The sequence below is a fragment of the Labrus mixtus genome, chromosome 15, assembly GCF_963584025.1.
Source record: "Labrus mixtus chromosome 15, fLabMix1.1, whole genome shotgun sequence".
In the NCBI taxonomy this organism is placed as follows: domain Eukaryota; kingdom Metazoa; phylum Chordata; class Actinopteri; order Labriformes; family Labridae; genus Labrus; species Labrus mixtus.
In genome coordinates, this window is record NC_083626.1 from 24,966,454 (window position 1) to 24,991,458 (window position 25,005).

The 25,005-nt window shown below is 40.9% G+C and overlaps 2 protein-coding genes across 2 annotated transcripts in view; one reads left to right on the top strand and one right to left on the bottom strand.

The window, feature by feature from the left end:
* vwa5b1 (von Willebrand factor A domain containing 5B1) overlaps positions 1 to 17,080 on the bottom strand; it is a 30,800-nt gene extending 13,720 nt beyond the window's left edge. The window contains exons 1-13 of the mRNA XM_061057997.1: positions 16,767 to 17,080; positions 14,239 to 14,395; positions 13,889 to 14,050; positions 12,765 to 12,984; positions 12,441 to 12,598; positions 11,093 to 11,224; positions 8,406 to 8,530; positions 7,066 to 7,242; positions 5,716 to 5,826; positions 3,695 to 3,897; positions 2,279 to 2,393; positions 1,171 to 1,356; positions 746 to 947 (exon numbers count right to left, since the gene is read on the bottom strand). Coding sequence (XP_060913980.1) covers positions 746 to 947; positions 1,171 to 1,356; positions 2,279 to 2,393; positions 3,695 to 3,897; positions 5,716 to 5,826; positions 7,066 to 7,242; positions 8,406 to 8,530; positions 11,093 to 11,224; positions 12,441 to 12,598; positions 12,765 to 12,984; positions 13,889 to 14,050; positions 14,239 to 14,377 — 1,930 coding nt within the window. The 5' untranslated portion in view covers positions 14,378 to 14,395; positions 16,767 to 17,080. The remainder of the gene's footprint in view (positions 1 to 745; positions 948 to 1,170; positions 1,357 to 2,278; positions 2,394 to 3,694; positions 3,898 to 5,715; positions 5,827 to 7,065; positions 7,243 to 8,405; positions 8,531 to 11,092; positions 11,225 to 12,440; positions 12,599 to 12,764; positions 12,985 to 13,888; positions 14,051 to 14,238; positions 14,396 to 16,766) is intronic.
* Positions 17,081 to 19,250: 2,170 nt separating this feature from the next.
* On the top strand, positions 19,251 to 24,775 carry ddx19a (DEAD-box helicase 19a). The gene is made up of 11 exons (XM_061058027.1): positions 19,251 to 19,454; positions 19,599 to 19,662; positions 19,749 to 19,941; positions 20,038 to 20,130; positions 21,709 to 21,811; positions 21,925 to 22,039; positions 22,133 to 22,310; positions 22,408 to 22,645; positions 23,335 to 23,497; positions 23,583 to 23,774; positions 23,866 to 24,775. The coding sequence occupies exons 1-11, from the start codon at positions 19,392 to 19,394 to the stop codon at positions 23,925 to 23,927; spliced, it is 1,464 nt and encodes a 487-aa protein (XP_060914010.1). The 5' UTR covers positions 19,251 to 19,391; the 3' UTR covers positions 23,928 to 24,775.
* Positions 24,776 to 25,005: the final 230 nt, after the last annotated feature.

Below are 25,005 nucleotides of genomic sequence, written 5' to 3' on the forward strand. Positions count from 1 at the left end.
TGTGTGAATAGGTAGGTGTGACCTGCGGTGTAAAAGCGTTTCGAGTAGTTTTCCTGGGCACGGTGATCCAACTACAATCAACATGATCACACTGAAAAAGCTACAGTAATATGATCATGTCCACCATCTTTGGCTATGGCATGCACATTTCTGCTAATTAGAAGTAAACACGAGACACAGATGAGCAGACGTTCAGTTATAAAGGAAAGTATTGGACAGATTTAAATGTTTGTCAAATTAAGGCAAGTTTAAGGATCATCAAACTGGTTATAATTTATCCAGAGGGCAACATCCAACCACCCATACATTTTTTTATATTGGGCGACAGTCAGGGAACATTAAAGTGGAGCATAACTCCTGAAAAACACATTTTGTACAATTCATCCATCAAAAAACTCGTCAAAATGTTTTAGTCGGGACTAAAGTGATCGACCAAGTGATTTACTGACGGGACGCAGAAATTGAAATATTTTGGCCACAGTCTGGCTCCAGATCTTTGTTGTATCTGTGTTAAAAAGGATCATCAACTTGACTGGCAGTTTCCATGTCAAACCACCATCAATGTTTATCTAACTCCATCGGTCAAATAGCCAATAACACACGACTTTCTACTTAGGCTAACAAACATTGGCTTATCTACTGTTTCCTCAAAACGTGTTCACATGTTGCACTTTTAAAAAGAATGAAAATCTAAATTTAAAGACTTAAGTTTGAGAAATTGGATGACTGAAGCGTTGGTTCTTACCCACTGCGTCTTGCTCTGTGGCGGCAGGGCTGCTGTCAGTCACAGAGTCCTGGTAGGAGTCATAAAGAGGACCAGAGGGAGCGTCTCTGTAGAACCCCTGGCTGTCCACACCTGTCTTCACAGGCTCCTCCTCTTGAGAGTGGTAAAACACAGAGCTGGCCGACTCAACGGAGCGCATCATGCTGTATCGCCTCCGCTTATCCTGTTGAGATTTTAAGTAGGTGTCACATCCGAGACAAGTGTTTCAATAAAGACCTGCTCACGAGGTTTAATTAAAAAATCTTGTTTGTAGTCAGCCTCGGGCCTTTTCATTTCACAAGGACACCTTTTAGAGGTTACAGATTTAAACACCCATTTGTTTTCTGAGGTGTTCACAGCACCACATTAAGCATTTCTTTCTTTTCAGCAGATGTTTTGGAACTTACAGATTTGGGGTTAGCATGGTAGCGGGTGGTGTCACAGACAACGCCGTAGCCGATGAGACTGTCCCCTGGAAACAGGAAGGTGTTGCCCACCGGGGACAGCAGCACCTCTTTGGTCTCAGGAAAGAGCCATTCGATGGAAATGTCGCTGAGAACTGGAGACATGGTTTTCTTCAAGGACTTTATCATCTGTGGAGCGAAGAAAAAAAGCCGACTAAAATACACGGCGACATCTGATTGTGCAAAGTGCAAACGTGGTTGTTTGAGGGGTCTTGCGTTTGCACCCATAACATCCCAATGGTGAGCACGATGGGCAGGATGACCTCAGGTAATTTCACCTGGGCGGGCAGGGGCGTATCTAGGGAGTGGCCAGGGCCCGCTTGAAACATGATGGGCCACCCCAAAATTCCAAATCAACTATTTGGTTCTTTGTTGATACAGGCTGCTGGTAGCTTTCTTTTTTTTTTCAATTGTTTTTATTTAGGAAAAGCATTCTTCACACATTAGTAATTACACATCATAGCAGAATAATTGCAAGACTCCTCCCTCAAACTTTCAAACGCTGGAGCACTTTCTTTGCAGAAAGAGGTGGGTATGATGCTTGCAGTATATTCAACAACTTAGCTCTTCCGAAGATTTTTTCATATTCAAGTAACATGACATTATTTACAAAAGAACACAGGAAGCTTTCACTTTGGAGGCGTAGAGAAATAAAATAAGAAAATTAAATACAGAGCGGGTTAACGGATGAAAGAAAATGACAAAAAAATGAGGAAATAACACCCAGTGTACTCCAATAAGTCAAATAAAATCAGGTCTTATAGGTTTGACATATTCAGTCCATTTGGTCCATGTCCTGTAGAATCTATCCTTCTGGATTTTGAGGGGAAATGACACTAGTAGCTTTCTTAACATCTTAATGTGGTACATTTCAAGTTAAAAAAGTAAATACAAGTACTTTAAGATCGTGATTGTTTTAATCGATTGACGGCACTAGGTTTGATATTTGGTATGAGTGGCAGATACTAAGTTCTTAGAAACCACTGCATGATTGGCCCAGCAGTGGCTTGCCTTTGTTTCAGGAGTGATACACAGAGCTTGAAACGAGTACCTTGGGCTGCAGCCTCTCTCCCTCAGCCAGGAACTCCGCTGTTCCTTTGGAAACCGTCGCCAGTCCCTGCACCAGCCGCCTGCAAGCATTCAGTCCTATGCCGAACGTGAAACATCTGCACAAACACATCAGACACGGAGTGACCTCCGTGGACAGATCCAGAGATATATCGTGCATGATAACAGGTGGCTTGTCAGGATGTGTTCCCATCTTAAAGAGATTTAAAAAAGACACTCTGGAGATATATGTAACCCCAAAAAACAATCTCATTATTCAAACAAGTCTGGGGAGGGGGTGAAGAGCCAAACAGGATGTGATGGAGATTTGAGACGTGGGTTCTCTAGAGGGGTCTGCTGATGCTTTTAATTCCCCATTTTTATATTTCCGTTTCTCATCAACGGATGGACCGGCTAATTCCGTTGCACCAGCTTTCCCCCTTTGCATTTTTAATGAGATCAAAGAGCACAAATTAAAATGGAAATGTCACCTCCTACAAAGTTAAAAACCCTAACATGGATTTTCGCCACGGAGATTAATCGTTGTTTGGTCTCGCCCCCCTGACTGGCTGCGCTGATTTGTAAGCAGAGTGTGATAATGACCCAGGAAGTGTCGACGAATTGGCCAAGCTCTGTATACCTAACACAATCATCTGGGGGCCAGCCATCCATTAAAAAGGGAGGAGGAACATAAAAGTCAATTATTTCCAGAGTGACTCAGGAGAGGGATTCTCAGTGTGAGACTGAGACACAGGCCGCAGAGTAAAATGAATTTCTCGGCGTACAGCAGATCTATTGTGCCACCGGCGCTCCCTCTCGGCCGACAGCTGATGTTTGCATCCTGCGGGGAAGAGTTTTTATTCCCTCTGTCTAGATTGTAGCTTTAAAACAATGTTGTTTCTGTTTTTTTCATCTTAAATCAAGGCTGCACATTTGTTCCCCTTCTGACACGTTCTCATCTGTGATATATATATACGATGTCAGACAATCAGACAACATTCAATGCATGTTCTCAGATTTCATTTTGAGAGGATTACAGCTCCCCCGCCAGGTGTGCAGTCAAAGCCCAGGACAATCCCCGGATGTGAATTTATCCTTGAGTGATGCTTTTTCTATTTGCATAATGGAAATAAACAAAAGAGGAATTTATTGCCGTTTGCTTTGACACAGTAGCTTCTCTGCCTGTGCTGTTACTGCTACAGAAGCCACTTATACGCTTAACCGAGCAGCTTTCTCCAACACATGATTGACCACACATTGATGTAACAACAGCTGCAGTTACATTTAGCATTACATTTGCACTTCAAATGTCAATATACCTTGATAAGCTTATTTTAAGACACTTCTCCATATAGCCTTAACGATGTCACTCATTGAGCTTTTTCCATATTAGACTCATTCCGTCCGCATTAGCACTTGCCTGATGTGGCGTGCATGGCTGCGAACCAGCTCGATAACTCTGCCCGTGTTGCTGACGGCACCGTCAGTGAGCAGGAAGAGGAGGCGTGGGTGTCCGCTGAACATCGGCTGCCTCAGGATCCAGTTGAGCGGAGCCAGGATGTTGGTGCCCCCCATGTCAGCTCTGATCTTCCTGACATACTCACAAGCCAGGGCCAGCGCTTCCTGAGAAAAGAAAAGAAAAGAAAACTTCAGGTTTCTTGACTTGCAGTAAAGTTATTTTTAATTCTGCAAATACGCCGACGAAGAGTGAGGAAGAGTTGCCTGGTGTTATTTTGCGTTGAGAGTCTTAAGTAAAGGAGTTGCAGAACGATCACAGTCAGATTAAGTTGAGGTTAATTTCTTTGTAAACGATTAACCCTTGATAAGCATCCAGCAGCTACTGTAGAGGACAACATGAAGGTATCTCACACAATACTAAATGCTGTGGTTCATAAAAATACTGTACTCACATAGTACTGAAAATGTCCATCAATTCTGTATCAAGTTAGATTATACTTCATGCAGCATTTATTGCCAAGTTTTAAGAGAGTACAGAGCTTTTTCTGGTTGACTCAGGACATTTCTGGGCAGGGAGTGAATGTGTCTCCTCGAGCCAATGACAGCGATCAGGTGAGTTTAGGAGTGGATACAATTCAGTGATAAAATAAAGATAAAAGATAAAGATAAAGATAAACTTTATTGATCCCCCATGGGGGAACATTTTTTGTCACAACAGCTCAAGAAACTACGACGGAGGATTAAGGCCACGTTAAAAAAAAAAAAAATTGTAATTTCGAGATTAAACTCGTAAATTAACGAGTTCGAGACCAGCCTGAGCAAAATGATGAAAGTAGAACTCTTAAAGTATTTTCCTCTGCAGACAACTTCCTCCAAGGCAGTGTGGTTCTTTCTTCAGTTTCTTGCAGTATCTTTTCAGGGTGCTGATATTTTATGACAATGTGAAGATGATGATGTGCCAAAAGCATGTTTAGTTTCATATCTGCATGAGTAAAGCCCCAACACAACTATTTGTGTCTGTTATCGGTCTGCCTTGTTAAAGTGTCTCATGTGCAGAGACAGTTTGTGTCCTGTTTATCATTTTACAGATAAACAAGGTCTTACAAGTTGAAGTGAAAACTTCTCTTGAAATAATTGTTTTTACCGACTACACAAGGAAGTAGCCTATTTCCTTATTAGTGAAACCTTTAGGACAAGATGCTCCATGTTTGTCATTTGAGAACAGGATGCTGCTGCTCTTCTGATATAGACTAAAATAACCACTTTATTCTTTTATTCTTTAAAGACTTTAAGAGTTCTACTTTCATCATTTTCTCGCAGGCTGGTCTCGAACTCGTTAATTTATGAGATTAAACTCATAAATTTACGACTTCAATCTCGTAAATGTACGACTTTAATCTCGACTTTAATCTCATAAATGTACGACTTTAATCTCGTAAATTTACAACTTTAATCTCGTAAATTTACGACTTTAATCTCGTAAATGTACGACTTTAATCTCGTAAATTTACAACTTTAATCTCGTAAAATTTACGACTTTAATCTCAAAATGTATATATATATTTTTTAACGTGGCCCTAATCCTCCGTCGTAAGAAACAGGAAAATAATTATCAAAAATAACAAGAAGTTAAAAATCAAACATATGTACATCAGTTAAATAAAGGGAGAAAAAAAATACAATAATAGAATAATACTAGGTATGTACACTTCCACTTGTGGAAAGAGTTATTATTATTAAAAACACACACAGTGTGTAGCATTATTGGTATGAGTCATGAGGTGGTGATGCTATTAAAGAGTTTGATTAAACAGTCTGACTACAGGTGGAATAAAAGACCTGCGGTAGCGGTCTGTCTCGCATGGTGGGTGTCTCAGTCAAATTACCGTGGTGGTAATTTGACGCAATTCAAACGCTTGTTTCCTCGCGTACACTAGTTTACAGTGTAAGTACAAACAGCAACGTACACACACTACACTTTACCTCCTCATAGTTCTGGCTGGTTGTGAAAAGTGATTTGAAAGTTGAGCCGAAGCCTATGACGTTAAAAAGACAGCCGGGCACAAGACTCTTCAGAATCACCACCATGGCATCCTGAGAGGGCGAGAGAGAGAGAGAGAGAGAGAGAGAGAGAGCGAGAGAGAGAGAGAGCGAGAGCGAGAGAGAGAGAGAGAGACAGAGACAGAGAGAGAGAGAGAGAGAGAGAGCGAGAGAGAGAGAGAGAGAGAGCGAGAGAGAGCGAGAGCAGATTAAGTTCAGGTCCACCATAAAAGAACAGGACATCGACTGTGAAAATAAAAAGACGAATCCTCTTCTGCTCATTAGGTGCTTAATGTCCTGTTAAACTCTCTGATCATCTCCGCGGCGGTGCGGCTACGTCTAACGTCTTCTGATGCCTGTTTCAATGGAGGCGCAGTGCTCTCTGCACAGCTGTCATCGCCGCACCGCCGACTTTCTCGATGAGAGGAGTGAGTGGAAAGTGGCATCATGCCGTGTCCTTTCATCCTTCACTGCTTCTTCTGCGGCAGTTTCCACAGGGAAACCACTTATCTTGAACCGTCACTTAGATGAAGAGCAGAAGGAGCAGGACATCTATTGTGAAGATGGCAGCTTAGGTGCAATAACAAAGCAAAAATTCAATAGGTTGTCTTATTTCAGAAAGAATAGTAAGATTTCCTGCAAGATCAGTGTTTAAGAGAAAAAGTCATTACATCACCGTCCTGGCTGTAAGCCCAGACTCTGAACTATCAGACACATCCACTAAAAGCTTAAATCTGAGTCACAAATTAACACCGGTCAGCCACTCGTCAAGGCAAGGTCGGTGCACAAGCAGCCGAATGACATTCAAACAGGTTGAAAAATAAAGTCTCTGGGTTCTCTTGTAGCGCAGTGGTTGGTTCGCACGCCCCATGTATGGAGGCTGTGGTCCTCCGGGCAGGTTCAAATCTGGCCTGGGGCTCCTTTCCCGCATGTCATTCCCCTCTCTGTCTCCCTGATTTCCAACTCTATCCACTGTCCTATATGTCCAATAAAAGGCACAAAAAGCCAAAAAAAATCTTTAAAAAAAATAATAATAAAGTCTCTCATTGGGTGCAGATGGCCTAGCGGTTAGGTTGCACCGCATATACAGAACGGAGGCCAGGGATTTGAATCTGACCTGCAGCTCCTTTCCCACATTTCCCATTATTCACTCGTAGAATCTGCGTAAATCTGCAAATACCTTTCGCAAAATGCCACCTCTTATCATGTGCCATGTACGGTGATTTCTATTGGATCAGTGTGTGCCTTCATGTGTGACGAGAAATATAACACGGCACTGACTTTAAAAAATACCTTCACACGGTTGATGTTCACGCCGCTCATGCTGCCGCTGCGGTCAATGAGGAAGATGAACTCGCCGTGAACCTTCCTCAGGTCGGCGCTGATGGACTTGAGGTCGGGACAAAAGTTTAACATGACCACGGGGTTGTGGAGGATGTCTTTGTGGAGGCGCCTGTGAATGATATCCACCTGTGAAAAGAGGCAGAGGACTAAAAATTTAAAAGCACTCTGGCTCTTTAGATAACCGTTTCGTTTTCAGAATTTGAGGAGGCTTCATTTTAACACTCAAAGAAAGCAAGAAAAGAGACAAAAAAAATAAATAGGCATGTAATCAGGTCGATAGATAGAGCACATCAATTATTCTAGATGTGCAGGAAATTCCGGGCAGACTGAGGCGAGCATTTGGAGTGTTTCCATAGAAACACATTTTTATGGCTAAGTGCTCTCTCTCTCTCTCTCTCTCTCTCTCTCTCTCTCTCTCTCTCTCTCTCTCTCTCTCTCTTGCTTCCCCTGTTTAGGTCTGCCGGTCACTTAACAACCTCATCATCTCAGAGACGTGAAAGGACACATCTCTGAGATGGTTAGGGGTAATCTTTGCTCTTTAACTTTTTAGAAGAAGGAAGAGAGATATACGATCCATGGCAGTCTGAATTCTGAAAATCCATTCTGCCAAATGAAGATATCCATAGCTCAAGTCAAGAAAAAGGGGTTGAGGGCAAAGCATTCAAACAGTATCACATCAATCGGCTATAAAAACGTACATTGAACATTTCACAGAGAGAAAAAAAAAAAGAAAACTAGAGGTGGGAATCTTTCAATATCTCGCAATTCAATTCAATTTAGATTATTGGGGGTCACAAATTTTGATTCATACCAATTCCCTAATCACAATTCATTCCCTTTTTTGTTACAAAGCGGTCCTTATTTCAGGATCTTCTCCAGGCTGCTGTGCACTTTATTACTTGAGAGGGACAAATTAATTATTTGACATTAAAAAAACAAAATGTGTTCAGCTTAGCTTGTAAAAAAACTATAAAAATATACATTTGAGGGGTTAGGACAGCTAATGAGGTATTTATCAGAAACTTGCTTGTGATAAAATGTGACGTGATCAGGTCTGTGAAGGAGGATGGAGTTTGTTATCTTGATTGCACATTCAGACAGGGCAGGCCGATCGATAAATTGATGCTGTGTGCGTGCGCAGATCAATGGGGTGATGAAATAATGGGACATGAACACTGCAGCTTTGCACAAATGGTTTCTGTTGCAGGGCGTTGTTTGTGATACTGCAATGTAGTCTTCCCTGTTGCCATCAGATCAGGCAAAGGTAATAACGCGGCTGACACACTCACTTTCCTCTCGTTGCTGGAGTCCTTCTTGGTGGCCTTGATAAAATCGCTCCGGCCGTGAAGGAACTCGTCGTACTCCTCCTGCGTCATGTCTCCGTTCTCTATGAGCACATGGGGCAGATGAGGTTCTGCGGGGACACAGTTTGAAAGGACACAGACATAACTATTAATACAGACGCACAATAAAACTGATGGACAATGTCTGGAAATGAGACGAGGTAGAAGAAGAGCGTCTGGGTAGGAAGTGGAAATGTGTAAAGGAGAATTAATCTGATATTTATACAAAGAAAAACACAATTTACTCAGAGGGTTAAGAGCATCCTGGGGATTTAAGCTGTTTCTGTTTATTAGATAATATCTGTAGGGCCTTTTAGTCTGAAAAGGCATTTATATTGTCTTTCGATATCTCTCCTTCCTTAAGTTGTTTTGACATGTTTTTACATAAACAGGTTCTGAATATTTTACTTGCCAGCTCCAGGCAATATCATTTGTGATTTAAAGCTCCTGTGAGGAGGTTTTAACTTGTTGTAAAACAAACTAAATAACAGTTTTGATGACTCTTTATGAGCCACAAAGGCAAACAAGACCATCAGTAAATACACAGATTATTTTGAAATAGTTCTTTTTAATGCCTGAAACTTCTGCCGTAGTGTATGTGTCCGACAAAGTCGCTGACATCATGCTGCAAAAACTGATTTTGTACTTTTCTTTTTACATTTTTCACAGCAAATATTGACAATGAGTGAAAATGAGCAGGATGAGATTAAAAAAAACAATAACTACTTAATTATGTGCAGGACAAAAACCAGCAAAGAGATAGCAGTTGCTCCATTGTCCACAAGGGGGCGCCAACATCAACACAGGCTGAACGTTCCTCCTCACAGGAGCTTTAAGTCAAATGTGTCTAAAGGTATTCCTGGGTACTTTTGATCCAGATGTTAAACCTTGAGTCAAATCCAAATTTGAACCTTGAATTAAAAAGTGAAGTTGGTTTGAAATTGGTTAATTTATCCATCACGTCTCCGTCATCTCTGAAGCCAAGTCCAAGTTACGTTTCATGATTAAGAACCTTTGTTTGTTTTCTAGTTCATCTTAACATGATTCGTCACATTTAACTAAAACTTTGTGGAACAGTATGGCATTGTTGATGAAGGAACCCACAACATGTTTGCCTTATAAAAACGAGCTATGTCATCCAAATTGTAGAATCAGTTTCTACATCAAAGTGGATCTACGTTTCTTTCATTTCAGCATATAGCTTTATTGTAACAACTTCCTTCCATTACAAGCCATTTTCATCATTTGGTTTCCGTCCAAACAGTTCACATTTAAGTACATGGACATGATAATTAAGCGTTTTCTGATTTCCACAAATATATGTTTAGTAACTATACTGATTGCAATTGCAGATTCACGTATCATGGAGGACTGACCTTGGCAGAGGTCTGCGCTCTCTGAGTGACCTTTTAGTTAAAGGCTTTATATGCGATTTTTTGATCCAGCAGATGTCGCCCTTGAGCACCAACATGAAACCAAAACAACTCGCAGTGCATTGTTGTGTTAGCATGCTAATACTAGCGATCTTTATTATGCTCGTATCTTCACACTGCATGTAAATTTACCTGAAATGAGCGTGATCTAGAAACACAGTTAAGCAGTGAGTACAGTATGTTATTCTTCTTTTCTCTAGTCCCTCAATTAAACAACTTTTATACGTGAGGGGAGGAGTCAGCCGGCCGTCCGGGCGATGTAAACAAACTGAAGATAGGACTCTGAAAACTCTGAAAACATCACAGACAGTGGGACTCGGGTGTTACACCCATTGTAGACAGTCATGACTCACAGAGTTATTTTCAGAGGAGATACTTGATTTCTGCAACATTTAAGTGTGAAAAATCACATAGAAAGCCTTTAATGATATTATTAAATTATTGTTAGATTCTGCAGGGAAATAACGACAAAGATGTCATATGAATATAAATGAAATATGAATGATGTATGCATAAATTAGAACAACTTGTGGTCTTATCCCCCTTTCTGGTTTTCATCGATAAAAAAAAGTTATAAAATGAAGTTCTTATATTGTTACAAAATATCCAAATGAACCCTCGAATCATTTAATTGACATGTCTGTTATGCGGCTCAGTTTCCCCCATCTCTCCATCAAGCTGAGCATCCATATGGTGATTGAAACAGGAGCAGCAGTCTGAGCTGAATTAAATTGCCGAGCACCGGCAGCTGCTCTGTTTGTTAAGGAAACCTTCATAAGAGGATCAGCGAGGCCAGCGCTCACTCCTGCCTCTGGGCGACGACTGGCCCACACGTACTGTGTAGGTCAAGAAGGCGGTGAGAGAAAGACAGAGAGTGCAAGAGGGGGGGGGGGAGCCCTGACAATGCACACCCACACAAAGAAGTCTGAGTCTGCTGGTATGTCATAAAATAATAAGAGGAGGGCAATTTTTTTTTTTCCTGATGAGGCACTCACGCACAAAAAGTGAGTCAGTGAATCACCTCACAACTGATCTCTTTATGAGCCTGACACACACACACACACACACAAAATAAACCCTGTAAAAGAAGCCCGACAGCGCCGAAATAAACAATTTCAAAATATTGTACTTGAGAGAAGAGGAGAGAATAATTGCAGGGCTGAGATGTGAGAGTGTTTTGGAGGCTGTGTGTGGACTCACCGCTCGGGTAGATGAGGATTTCCACAGGACAGTCGTAAGTGTACTTGTCAGCGAGCGTGATCACGACGCTGGTGGCAGAGCGGGCCAGAGGATCCGCATCGGCTCGGATAGCGTGAGACGGACTCTCCACACCTACACAAGACAGCAACCTGTTATTAAACCAGCAGATTCAATAACCCACCTGCTGTAATAACAGCAATCACAAACCAGCATATCCCACTGACACGGTGAATGGACTTGGCTTTTCTAGCCGTATGACTACTCAAAGCACTTTTACACACCTTTCAATTCACACACTGACGGCAGAGGCTGCAGCTACGTAAAGTGTCCATCGGTGTTAACTAATCCAAACACATTCAAACGCTGCCAAGGGAGCAGCGGGAGAAATTTGCGGTTCTGTGTCTTTGCCAAGGCTGCATGAGCTGGGGATCGAAACCCCAAGCTTCCGGTTAAGAGATGACCGACTCTACCACTGACCCACAGCCGCCCCCTTATATCATATCATATCTATGAGAACACAAAATTATACCTGGCTATCACTGTTTTTCTTAAGATGTATTAGAATTAGCTGTAGTTTCATATTAACTGCACTTCCACTAGAATTTGATGTTGTGAAATAGACTTTTCACTCTCTCTAGTTGAGTGTTAGATATGAAGTCTGATTGACGCTCGTGTTGGTTTGATAAATAAGGTTATAGGCAGTGCGCTATTAGCTTAGCATAAAGGCTGGAAACAAGGAAAGCAGCTAGCCTGGCTCTGTTCAAAGGTAACAATTCTGCCTGGAAGCAGGTCCTTATCGACACATGGGATTAAGGCCCAGAGTACTTCTTTGCCAGGGAAGTTATTTATTTCTACTCAAACTGGGCCCCCCCTTGAAATCTGATTGGCCACCCCAAAGTCCAAATCTACGATTGGCTATTTGTCTAATCAGACGCTGGATTTATTGTAGATTAAAATCAACTATTGTTTCTATTTTCAACAGGCTACTGGAAGTTTGTCTTTATGTGTTAAGGTAGTATTTATTGCAGTTGTAAATAAATGATTTGCATACTTTCATGCTCTTTCCATAAAAATGGATCTATGTTTTTCTATGTTATGAGAGCGCAGCACTGTTTTTCTTTTAGTGCACTTCACTGAAGGATGCGTCACAACTACGACTTCTTATTTCAAAGTTGAAAGCTTTCTAGGAGCACTGGAATGCAATGCTTATAATCCAGATATCTCAAGTGACCAGGCCTCTTAAACTACTATACAAACTGGCTAAAAAGGTATGACGTCTTCAAATCTTATGATGCACTCAATGAAACAATCCATCAAACATGTGACTCATTTTGGTTAGGTTTCTGACCTGCGAGGAGATAGGGAGCCCGTATCTCCAGCTGGAAGTTAAACTCGTAGTCCATGGAGTTGATGGTCTCCTCCTCCAGCAGTGAAGCAAGCCACAGCTGAGGAGGCGTGTTGGGAGTTTGATCGTGAGGACTTGAGGCACAGGTGTTCCTGTCACGCCTAGGAGAAACACAGCATATCTACATAAAATGCAGCTTAAAAAAAAAAAAAGAAACGGTTGGTTCAATCATTTTACATTGCACACAAACTTTAATTTTGCAGCAGAAATTCAGTGTTAAATCCAGCTTCAAACTACACTACCATAACAAAAATAAATGTTTCTTACGTTCTGGAGAAGTTTGGAGAAAGTCCCTGCTCCTCATTGATGGTCCTCTGCACTCGAGGTGTGCACACCGGTGGGGAGGACACCTTGATGCCTCCATTGGGCAGGGTGGAGAGCTCAGAGGAGGTGCTAACCAGCACATGGACTGTCTCCATGGGCGGGATCATCCCGAGGTTAACCACTAACACTGTTCTCTCCAAATCCTCATCCATCACTATGTGGCCTGGAACACCAGACAAGATAAGTATGATTACGTCAATCTACTACAACTTCCAAGGTGATTTCTCTCCAGTGCCTGTAAGAGGGAGCTCTGAAAATTGAGTCAGCTGCATCTTAAGTAAAAACTCAGACTTGCATTAGTCATCATCCGTCTTTCAAGGGTTTCTCTACTTCTTTGTTTACGTGAAGTACCATACCTTAATGTCACTACCATTTGCCTGTTTCTACCTAAACCTAACCTATAATTATCTCTAACTGATACAGCATCTGGCATCTGGCACACAGATTCATGTTCGGGTTCAGCTTACTTAATTTGCACCTGTGGGCGGATTCCTTTTGCAGCCAACAAGATAGTGACATCCATCAAGACACACAAATTACTTAACACAACACATTAGACAGAAGTCCAATTAGGAGAGAAGAAATCAGTGGAGAGCCTCTTTAACGTACATTGGAATTATTTTTGGGCACTTGGGGGCAGCACAACAAGCTTTAAACTCGAGCACTTGGGAGTATATATTACCTATTAACATATGACAGACACAGAGTCACATTGCCATTCATTAGGAGTGGAATGTTAGGCAACTTTATACCTCAATATGTCCAATTGATGCTGAACAGGTAGTGTTAAAAAAGAGTTTTTTTTTTGAGTTTAAGCGTTGAAAACACTTACAGAGACATTACAGAGAATCAAAACAGTTAAGTGGTAGGACAGAACAAAAAACAATAAGCTGAAAAATATTCCAAAGAGACGATGGGGAACTCTTATTCTCTGTTTCTCTGTTTAGTCCTCTCACACATAGCCTAGTAATGTGTACCCTATGACAGTTAAAACGCCCAAAGATAAGTGGGTCTAGCTGATAAAATAAATACTGTAATACTACTGATTAGAGGAGCTTTAACCTTACCACTGCCACTCTGAAGGGCTCCATTAGATGTGTTGCAGCAATCCAAATAACAGTCGTCAATTTTTGCCTTGTCTTTGATTTGCAGAGTTATAATCTGACTGGATATCATTGACTCAAACCCCACAACGATGGAATTCTCCTCCAGTGGATAAATGAACATCCCTGACAGAGAAAAAAAAACGAAACAAGGGCATGAACCAGAGGCAGCAAATAAGCAATTAGACTAAACATGTTCAGTCTATCATGCTGAATATTATAACAGTGTGTGTCAGAGCGGATAGTATTTGAAAGTAACAGGGATCCACACAGCTGATGTAAACAAATTAGTCTCCTGTTGTGAACACACTCACCCTCGATTGCATGATCCTCAATGTTTTCATAGGTCATGGAGGCTGACATGGCCAGAGTGTAACCCCTGACACAGGAAGTGATGTCAGAGACACTGAGGGGCAGGGCGCTCCGGTTCTCCTTGTTAATGAGTCCAGGCATGGTGCTGGTTTTAGGATTCTGGTTTGTTCCCAAAGTATGACAAAAAAAAAAAAATCCATCAGTTAATAATGTTCAATATCAAAAAGGGAAATGGGATCCAAACCATCATTTCACATTGTTATGTACTCTCTTTTTAATGCAATAATTCAAGTTCTTTTGTAGCATCATAGAAATTCACTTATTGACTCAATGCTAGCAAGTCCAACAGCTGGTCCAATTAGCCAGAGCAACAATCACAAAGTTTCTGGGTCATAGTCTGGCTGTTACTGTGAAGAAACAATCAAGCATCTGCTACTAATACACATAATAACCAGACACAGATAACTGCTTAATAAATCTAGGTTACTGCTCATGCTGTATACCTAGGAGGAGGCTAACTGGTTAGCCAATAGCTTAGCCCTAGCGGTAATGTCATGCCCTATAAAAAGCCCAACTAGTTAAAATTGTTAGCTAGTGTTATTCACTTGCCCAACCACACAGAAATACTTCATTTTTTATCTTTATAGGGAGTTGTGTCTCTGTCTCTGAGAAATATGTTTTAAATTAAAAAGAAACAGATGCAACTATCTCTGAATCAACTAGCTACGACATTTAGCGGCTGCCGCTAACAGTAGTTCTTCACTTTATTGTTGTGTTATGACCTAACAGCCCTATATCTTGCTAGTTAGCTAACTTACTGTGTAGACGGCATTTACAGTCTTGTTAAGTACAATCGAATGGAGATTTTTGACGAGGATTATTTTAGCATTGTTGTCTCACCAGTTAGCAAATGGTGAGATGGAAAAATTATTTAACAATTATCAATAAGCAAATTTATGTATGTGCTAGTTTATGCAATTTTCTCTAAAGAAATACACTTACAACGGCAAAAACCTTTTCCTTTTTCTTTCTTTTTTTCTCCTTTTAGTTACCTAGCAATGATATCAAACACAAGTCAGTGTCTCATCACTGAATCCAGAACAAGATGAAAGCATGCCTTGGACATCAAATCAGTCAAGTTGGCTTTATAGATACCCCAGCCTCAATCATCTTTTATGATAAGAGCCGAGGTAAAAATCAAGAGGGCCTTTGGGTGACACCGGTAGATAAGAGGTCAGAGCAATTTAAGGCTGTTTCATCATCACAACACAACATAACAGGAGGAAAACAGTATCCAGTGAAAACCAGAAACCCGAGATACAGATAAATCTCATGGAGGAAAGCACAGCAGCTAATTAGGCGAGTTATAATTCTATTTTTCCCTGTGCTGCGCTTTATTGTTAATGCCGTCTCCTCTACAAGCAATCTTGGTAATGTGCTGTCAAGGGTCTGTGCCTGCTGCACGACCAGATCCCCAGCACAGGCTTGATAGGAAGTGTTATGACGAAAGCAATTTCCATAGAGACAGCTCTGCTTGCTTGATTGCTTGCCTGCAGACTGACCAGTAACATCTGTGCATTTATTTTTGATACCATGACTAATTGCAATTAAACACCAGTCAATTCAAACTATACTCAACAGACAAAACTTCCCTTCACTCTCCTTGGCTGCATAATAAGCCTGTTCAAAATCAATTAAAAAAAAAGTCGATCAGTCTCTTTAATGAGCAACACAGGGATTCAGGCACCAAATGGTTAGTTACGGTGAGGAAAAGGTCACAGAGATGTAATTACTACTTTGTGTTCGCCTCAACAGTGCCATCATGTGTCCAGTCACCAACAGATTGAGCCTTTGTCCCTCAACGGAAACAATCTACTCATACAGGTGAAAAAAGAAAAGACTTAATAAAAAGACAAATGAAAGCGCTGTCGAGCTGCAAACTAACCCAATGCTGGCAGTGACAAGATGACAAATTCACTGATGAGATATAGAGAACATCAATACATATTTATGTGAAATTAAAGATCCATCACATTGAATTCTACATAACTTAGTTGCACGCTTTATAAAACTACATTTGACAGTTTTTCCCTCCAAGATGTCACTCTCTCTACGGTCTTTCAGCTTTTAGTAATTAGTGTTAAAAGTGGAAGTCCCAGGATGCTTCTCTCCTGTCACATGAGTCACCAAGCCTCTGTCTGGGGGGGAGTTTGCTTTAAACACCAGCAAAAACCATCAACTCCCCATATTTTCTATCAGCAATGCCACACTCCTCTGCACTCATTAGTGTCAAAAAACAGAGAGCAGATGCTGCTGCGCTAACCACCTGTTGGAAGACCGTGTCTGGAAATCTGTTTACAGCGTTAATCAACATGCATCGCCGGTAGTTTTTAATGATCTACCTAGTCAACCTTTTCTTCATTTTTAAATTATGTGACAAGAGATGGGTAAAATATGCATCATCAAAAGGACACACTGCAGCAATAACAATGCATCTGATATGAGCACAATATCAGCCTCACTATCTTACCTTTCATTTGTGTCAGCTGGGTTTGCAGCGAGGATCTCTCCTTGTCACAAGTCCACTTATCATGAAAGATATCCTCCTCTTCTCCGACCCCTTTTTTTGTTCTCTCTCTCTCTGTGGCGTAGAGGGAACAGGAGTGCTGCCACAGGTGGTAGAAGCTACAGATGCAGCGGCCACATTGCTGGTTGGACGCACGGCGCAAAGAGAGAGGGAAAGGTTGGCGGAGAAGCTGCTGCAATCAAGCACACGGCAACATGTGGTTGCAAAAAAAACAAAAAAAACAGTTTTATTTGTTTTCCTCTTCCTCCCCCTCTTCCCCTGTGGATGCTGGAGTTAGAAGGATTTGAGAGAGAGAGAGAGAGAGAGCGAGAGAGAGAGGCAGAGAGGGAGAGGGGGGCACGGGTCTTCCAATAAACACCCCCCTTTCCGTCACATCCAAAGCATCAGCATCAGCACCACCCACTCAGTCCAGCCCTCCCTGATGAAATCACAAACCATTCAGGTATTCTTTTTAATAGCCCACCGTGAGACTGATTGACATGCCACTGCAACACCAGGAGAGAAACAAATGTGTGGTGATCACTGCATGCACCCCCCCCCCCCCCCCACCCCATATCACCTTTAATCTCTCACCCCTCCTCCCTCCTGTGCGATTGGAAAGCTGTCAATGTTTAAATCCATTGTGGGTGTTTGGCTGTCTCTATATTTTCTGATCACTCCTTTTGATCCATCTGTTTTCCTGAGGTTACCATGGCGATTAATGAGTGTTCATAAAGTCATTTTGGCGGTTGCCAAATCTCGATTATCTCTGCCTGTGTTATCTGTGTGTGTGAGAGTGCGTGAGTGTAGGTGGGTTTGGCTGATGCTCAACATCCGCCTCCAAATTGAATCAACCTGCAGCCAATAACACTCGGCAACCCCCCCTCCCCCCCTCCCCTTTCCTCTCCTTTTCATCAGTGCCTCAACCTCTCAAAGACGATCACAAACACACACTCATACTTAATTCTCAAATTAAAGCACATTGTATTCCAACCTGGAATACAATTCCAACCTGATTTTGCACTACAGGGCTGACAGTATTGTAATTTCTCACTGGAAAACATTGGTGAAAATAGATACACAATAATGGGTTAACCTGACCTAGCCTGACCCCCTGTAAATGGGGTGCTTTGACCCAGTGTGATGGTGTTAATTTAATTCAGTAGGGCCTATCCCTGGGTAGAAAAAACACCCATTGCACAGTTTTTTTTTTCATCCAGGAATCCATCAGCACTACAAAAATGACACTGGGACAAAACTGTACGCCAACCTCTGGAAGAAGTGTGTGAAATTGTATTTGTAGCCTTTGCAGTGTCAGGACCATAGGTCAGGACTCACCATAGCTGTATTGTTCGTTGAATGCATCTCATTCATTGATTATTTTTGGAGGTCCATGCATGGCAGTCAGTAAAGCTGAATTTACCATTTCGAAGACTTCTTTATTTCCTGCACAATTTAGCACAGTATGCCTTCATTTTGTCTATGTTGTTAAATCCTCCACTTGTGCACACCTTGTATTTATATTTTGTCTTTTATTCTGTGGCCCCATGTGGTCCATTTCTAAATTATAATTTTTAAATTGGTTTTCACAGCTTATTAAGAAGCTGTAAAAGTTAGGCTACATTTTACTGTGGAAGTTGCTGAATCACTTTTCTTATTGTATTAAAAGCTGTAGAGAAAAGGTCAAAGTTTTATCATTGTACGATATTTTTTTTATTAAATTAAGTTGTTGTTTTAAAGATTTTTAACCTCAATTCAATTCTGTATCAACTGTATCCTCCCTCATCTGACAAGATGTTTTCATCAGCTTCCTCTAACAATCAGTAGTGACTTATTAACCTATGTAAAATCTGAGACATTTTAGACTACTTACATTTGCATTGCGGTCAATCATAACCGCAGGCTGTACAAGACTCGTGTGACAGCCAAATATGAGAAAGATATAAAGGGATTTTCGAGAAAGAATAGTTAAATCGACTTTTTTTGATTGGTTAAATACCTTATCATGTGTCATCATAGGCGTGTCAGCAGGGTCATCTGTAAACAGGCTGGGAGTAATATGCTACCTTCAAGGGTTAATTTCAAAGCTCGTAATTACGAGAAATAACGCATTAACGCATTATTTTTAGCTCTAAAAACACGAGGAGCTATTTTGTTTAACTGTTACATTTAAAGTTAAAACACCACTAAATAAGGATATGTTACTGATAAAATCAACAACGCAGAGAGAAATAGTACAACAGCCGTGAAAGCGAGAAATATAATTAAGATCAAACTTCTTTTGAACTTTATCCGTCAAAAGTCAACGGAAATGTGGTTTACTGTGAACGTTTATAAATATAACACATGTCTCGGTTATTTCATTTAATCAAGTTAATTGATTTTAATGTATTTATTTTTATTAAACTAAAAAAATAACTAAGTTGACATATTTCCAATTCTCTTGAAAGCAGCATCAGTGGTGTGGTCCAGGGCAGGTCAGGGGCAACAGCTGCACGTCGCTCACGCTGACATCAAACTTTTTGATAAAAGTGTAGTTTGTTCTCGAAAGAAACACGCAGCAACAACAACAAAAAAAAAAGTTTGAAAATGTCTGCCGACTCGTGGGCCGTGGCTGTCGACTTTCAAGAGGCTACAACTCCAGCAAAGCAGGTAAATTTAAAGGTGACCAACGGGTTTAAAAACAAAAGTAACCCGTTATATGAAATGAACCTGCTGATGGGGAGGTAGCAGCTTAGCTGACTGGCTAACTCACACAGGCCTAATTCACAACTAACAATGTATTTTTTGTCTTAGTTTGACTTCTCCAAAAAATTGGAAAGAGTGCGAGGTCCACGCCATATGAGAGGAGACATAAATGGTAACTTTATTTGAAGTTATAAACATCTATCTGGAGGTGTGTAAAGGTGCTTATGATGTGTTTTTCTCCCCCCTCCATCTGTGCAGGCAACCTGGTGCCAGAGAGAAAAGAAAATGGAGGTGTGCGAGCTGACGGGGACAAAGTGGACCTGGCTGAGCAGTCCCTGTTGAATAAACTGATTCGCAGGTCTTTAGTCCGCAACAGGAATCAGGTGGAGGTTCTGCAGAGGGACCCCACCTCTCCCCTGTACTCAGTGAAGACCTTTGAGGAGCTCAGGCTGTGAGTGGGACCCCCCTCCCAAACAGGTGCATAGATCTCCCCCTCCATCCCATCCGCCCACAGTTCACTTTGTTTTTCTGTCTTGATGATCAATAGGAAACCTGAGCTTCTGAAGGGTGTGTACAACATGGGTTTCAACAGACCATCCAGAATCCAGGAGAACGCCTTACCCATGATGTTGGCACAGCCGTGAGTGCATTTCACTTTATCCCTGAAACAAGCTATTCAAATTGTGCCAATGCGTATTAAATGAATCATCAAATTTGAAAGCTAATAAAAGGAAAATTGTGTGTTTACTGGCAGAGGTTCGAAGATATTAAGATTAGTTTTCTCTTTTTATTTGATTAAAAATGGAATTAGAATTTTGTACTATTGCTTTGACGAAATGAGCAAATTACCGTCATTCCCTTTTACTCTGGTAATTAATTAATATATCTTTTATAAAGAACCTTTTCCTGTTGAAGGTTTTGCAGATGTGCTTTTCTTCTCTCTCTTAAAAATCTCTGAATGCAAGTGTTGATTTTACAAAATGGGCAACTTAACAACACCAGTTAAACTTTGGGAGATATATATCAGGTGTGTGTTGTTGTAGTTTGTAATATGTTTTGACAGTAGTATGATTTAATGGTCAAAAGAATAAATACTTCACAATAATGAATTATGGAAATAATCTAATTTAGCCCAACTTGACTCACACTATTTATTCTCTCATCCAGGTTTGATTATTTTGTGAGCATCAAAAAGATTTAAACATAACGTTATCGTGTTTCACACCTGTGGTTTTACGACTCCTAAGATCTTTCCAAAGTCCCTGTTTGTGCATGTGAATCGGGCCTCTGAGTGTGAGATCAGATGTCTCCCAATAACGGAGTGTAAACCAGAGGGGGTATGTAAACCTAAATCTGGATCAATATCACACAGGAAAAAATGAGTGTGTTGAAGCAGATTTAGCATTAAGAACATAGGTTTTTATCTGCAACTAGGGCTGGGAGATATGTGGAGTTTTTAAGTTCTAGCGATAATTTTAAAACAAGGGTGAGACAATATCGTTAATATCGATATAGTTTATGATTCATTAAAATAGTGTTATACATGTCTTCTGTAGAGCTGCCAGTTCATCTCTCTGTCACTCTACACCCTGCTCCTCCTCTCTCCGTCTCTAAGCTAAACTCGATGAATGAATAACAAAACACTGTTTATTTTGTTATGCAGAATATGACAATTTTTTTGTGTTTAAAGAACATTTTTAATTTATAGCTTTACTTTTTGATTTCAAAAACAGGTAGTTTATTTTTTTAATATACATGTTGACAATGTGCAGCTGACTGTTAATTAAAGACATATCGAGATATGAGGTTTGGTCCATATCGCCCCGCCCTAACTGCAACTACAGTTTTTTTTAAATGTTTTTTTTTTCTTTTTTGTTTTGTTGTATGCAAGTTAATGAAAAAAAAAAGCCAATTAAAATATCCATCCACATTTTTGTTTACCTGACAGACACTCCAAATATAAATTTTTCACTTTTAATAGAATTTATGGACAATAGAAGCCGCACCTCCTACTGAGAATCTGTCACAATAACTAATCACTTCTACACTTTTTGCTTGAGCAGAACTTTAAACGACATTAATTCACACCAGATTAACTTTGATGTTATCCTAAGACTGAACTATTTCTACCTCGCCTTAATGTTCATGTTCATAAAAATCATCCTCCCACCTGAGTGATTTATTCATTTCCTTAAGGTTGTATTTTCTTTGGTTGCAGACCCCAGAATCTGATCGCCCAGTCGCAGTCAGGCACGGGTAAAACTGCGGCCTTTTCTCTGGCCATGCTCAGTCACGTGAATCCAGAAAATGAATGGACTCAGGTAAACGTCACAAGAAATCTCCAGAGTTTCAGTGTCCACGTTCAATGCTAGATGTTTAAAATACCGCATGTGCTGATAAACTCTCCTCACTAAAAACGAGTACGTTCTTTCAGTGCCTCTGCATCGCGCCAACATACGAGCTCGCTCTGCAGATCGGTCAAGTCATTGAGCAGATGGGGAAGTTTTATCCTGATGTCAAGCTGGCATACGCCATTCGGGGCAACAGATGTAAGAATGTGACATTGATTGTGGTTGTGTTTGATGAAGTCATTAGAGTCCTTTTTGATGTACTGCTTCATGAGTCTTCTGCATTCTGTTCAGTGGGGCGAGGCGTCAAGTTGCAGGAGCAGATTGTCATTGGAACACCAGGCACAGTCCTCGACTGGTGCACCAAATACAAGCTGATTGACCCAAAGAAGATCACAATGTTTGTGCTGGACGAGGCTGATGTGATGATTGCCACACAGGGTCACCGGGACCAGAGCATTCGCATCCACAGGTTTGTTCCTTTCAGAGAAACCTCCTGAAGATGATTACACAGAAACAGGCTTCTTATGTTTCTCATCACATTGTTGTTGTTTTTTTTCCAAATGCAGACAGCTGACAAAGAACTGTCAGATGCTGCTTTTCTCTGCCACCTTCGAGGACTCTGTGTGGAGGTTTGCAGAGCAGGTGGTTCCTGAGCCAAATATCATCAGGCTGAAACGCGAGGAGGAGACACTGGACACCATCAAGCAGTTCTATGTGTTCTGTAGGGAGAAGGAGGACAAGTTCACTGCACTCTGTAATCTGTACGGCAGCCTCACCATCGCACAGGCCATGATCTTCTGCCAGGTAAGTCAGCTGTTTAAACCGGTTTAGTACATAACATATTATGAATGGAAAATCCAGATTCCCCTCCCCTGCTGTTTAAACCCTGTGTAGGTCTTAACTTTGTGGCCTTAGACAAATTCTTTTTTTCTTTTTCATTCTTTTATTTAGCTCGCAACCTTGGAAATATAATTAGTAGCCCAACTAACAAAAGACAAAGGAAGCAATTCATGTGTTGAGCTTATGAAGACTTTTATCATGGGTTTGCATTGGTAACATTATCGCAAAATACTGCAATTATGCACTGATTCTCTGGTTGTTTCACTGACTGCCATGTCCAGTTCCAATATTAACCTTAATTTTCCTCTGACATCTTGCTCATTGGCACAATTTCAAGGTGAAAGGAAGGCTTGTAGGAAACTTTTGCAATACAGGTAATGTTCTGAGCACAATGTAACAGCTGCTAAAGAGACACTAACTTCAAAATAAGAAGTTTCTTGTGAGTTTTTTAGTTTCGATCTGTCCTACCTTCTGCATAAGCCAAAACAAAGAACGAGAAGAATCGCACAGAAGGACTCAGTTGCTCTACAACTTCCTTTAAAAGAAAGTGTATCTTATATTTCGTAAATTACAAGAATTTCCATATTTTGTAAAATTATCCCCTGACAAGAGTATGTTTGACTGAATCAATTGTGCACAAACATTTTCTCTAGACTCGCAAGATGGCTTCTTGGCTGGCTTCAAGCCTGACCGTAGAGGGCCACCAGGTGGCGTTACTGAGCGGGGAAATGACTGTGGAGCAGAGAGCTTCTGTTATTGAGCGCTTTAGGAATGGAAAGGAGAAAGTGCTGGTGACCACAAACGTGTGCTCCAGAGGTGAGGAAGATATCATTAAAAAATAAGTGATTTAAAATAAAAAGAAACATATGTCTCAAAGGTATGTGTGGTTCCTTGATCTCAGGCATTGATGTGGAACAAGTGTCTCTCGTGGTCAACTTTGATCTCCCAGTTGACTTTGACGGAAACGCCGACAACGAGACGTACCTGCACAGGATCGGCCGCACCGGACGCTTCGGCAGACGAGGGTTTGCTGTCAACATGGTGGACAGCAAACAGAGCATGGATGTCATCAACCAGATTGAGATGCACTTCAGTAAGTTACTGTTTGTTTGTTTTCCCACAGTTTAATAAATTAAAGTAAGGAAATGCCCTAACCTCTTTTATTGCTCTGTCCTCCCTCACAGACAGAAGAATCACAAAGCTTGACACTACCAATCTGGAGGAGATAGAAGCACTGATCAGCTGAACGCTTCGCTTCATGCACTAACCTTCACTGAAGCAGTGTTACTCTGACTTGAGTTCTTTCAAGGGTTTATTGTTTGCATTTTATTGTTTACAGAAGAAAAATTGCATGCTGACTATGCAAACTTACTTCACGGCAGTTATTTGTGCCAGAGTTTTCACTTGAATTTAATTTGATGTGTCCGACTCGGATTGTTTACTGAAGTCACCTTAAGCCTTAAAGCAAGTCTCCCAGAGACCCTAAAGCAAGTCTCCCAGAGACCCTAAAGCAAGTCTCCCAGAGACCCTAAAGCAAGTCTCCCAGAGACCCTAAAGCAACCATGGGCTGTTCAAACAGCACTTAGGAACGGTTGTGACAATACTTCAGAGTGTTTGTTTGCAGTGTGGAATTATTTGAAGTGAATTCTAGTTATAAGTTTAGTATTGTCACCTATAGACATTTGCATTGCCTGTGAAAGGTTGAGTTCACATAAAACATCCTGAAGGGACTGGAAGCAGTTCAAGGATTATATGACAGATTAGCCGCTGACGATTACGTTTCCTAATATCTCAATTTGGGGTTGTATCAAGCTGTGAAGCCCGAGCTGAGGCTCAGTTTTTGTGTGGCCAAAGATAAATAAATAAATACTGGGGTATGTTAAGCCAGTTCGGTTTCTTGCTGTTGTTTGGCACCTTACCAAGTCGTATTATAACAGGCGTGTCTGAAAGCAGCTTGGAATCTTTATTCAAGGTAATATGACCAGAAGATGTATATCTGTATCAAAGCTAAAGTGTGTTCAAAAGACAAGAAACATGTCTCTTTTCTGCAGTTTGTTTTGTTTTGTTTGAGTAAATGTTCAGTTGTGAACTAAAGTGTGTGTCTTAATTGTATGTCATTAGAAATGGAGCGTTCATCATGCTTCCTGCACTTTTCATCAGGAACATATTGCTCTTTATCAGCTGGAATTAATTCTGATTAATGAACAAGAAGATAAAAAGTATAATCACAAGGGGAAAATATACTTTCAGGTTTGTATTACAGTTGTGCCTCTGATTCCTGATGAACATTTATTTAGCAGACAAGTGTTTCAAACAAAAAGGTT

Coding starts and splice junctions, on each gene's coding strand:
- ddx19a (XM_061058027.1), top strand. CDS start 19,392: ATGTCTGCCGACTCGTGGGCCGTGGCTGTCGACTTTCAAGAGGCTACA. Junction 19,942..20,037: donor ACCTTTGAGGAGCTCAGGCT/GTGAGTGGGACC, acceptor GATGATCAATAG/GAAACCTGAGCTTCTGAAGG. Junction 20,131..21,708: donor CCCATGATGTTGGCACAGCC/GTGAGTGCATTT, acceptor CTTTGGTTGCAG/ACCCCAGAATCTGATCGCCC.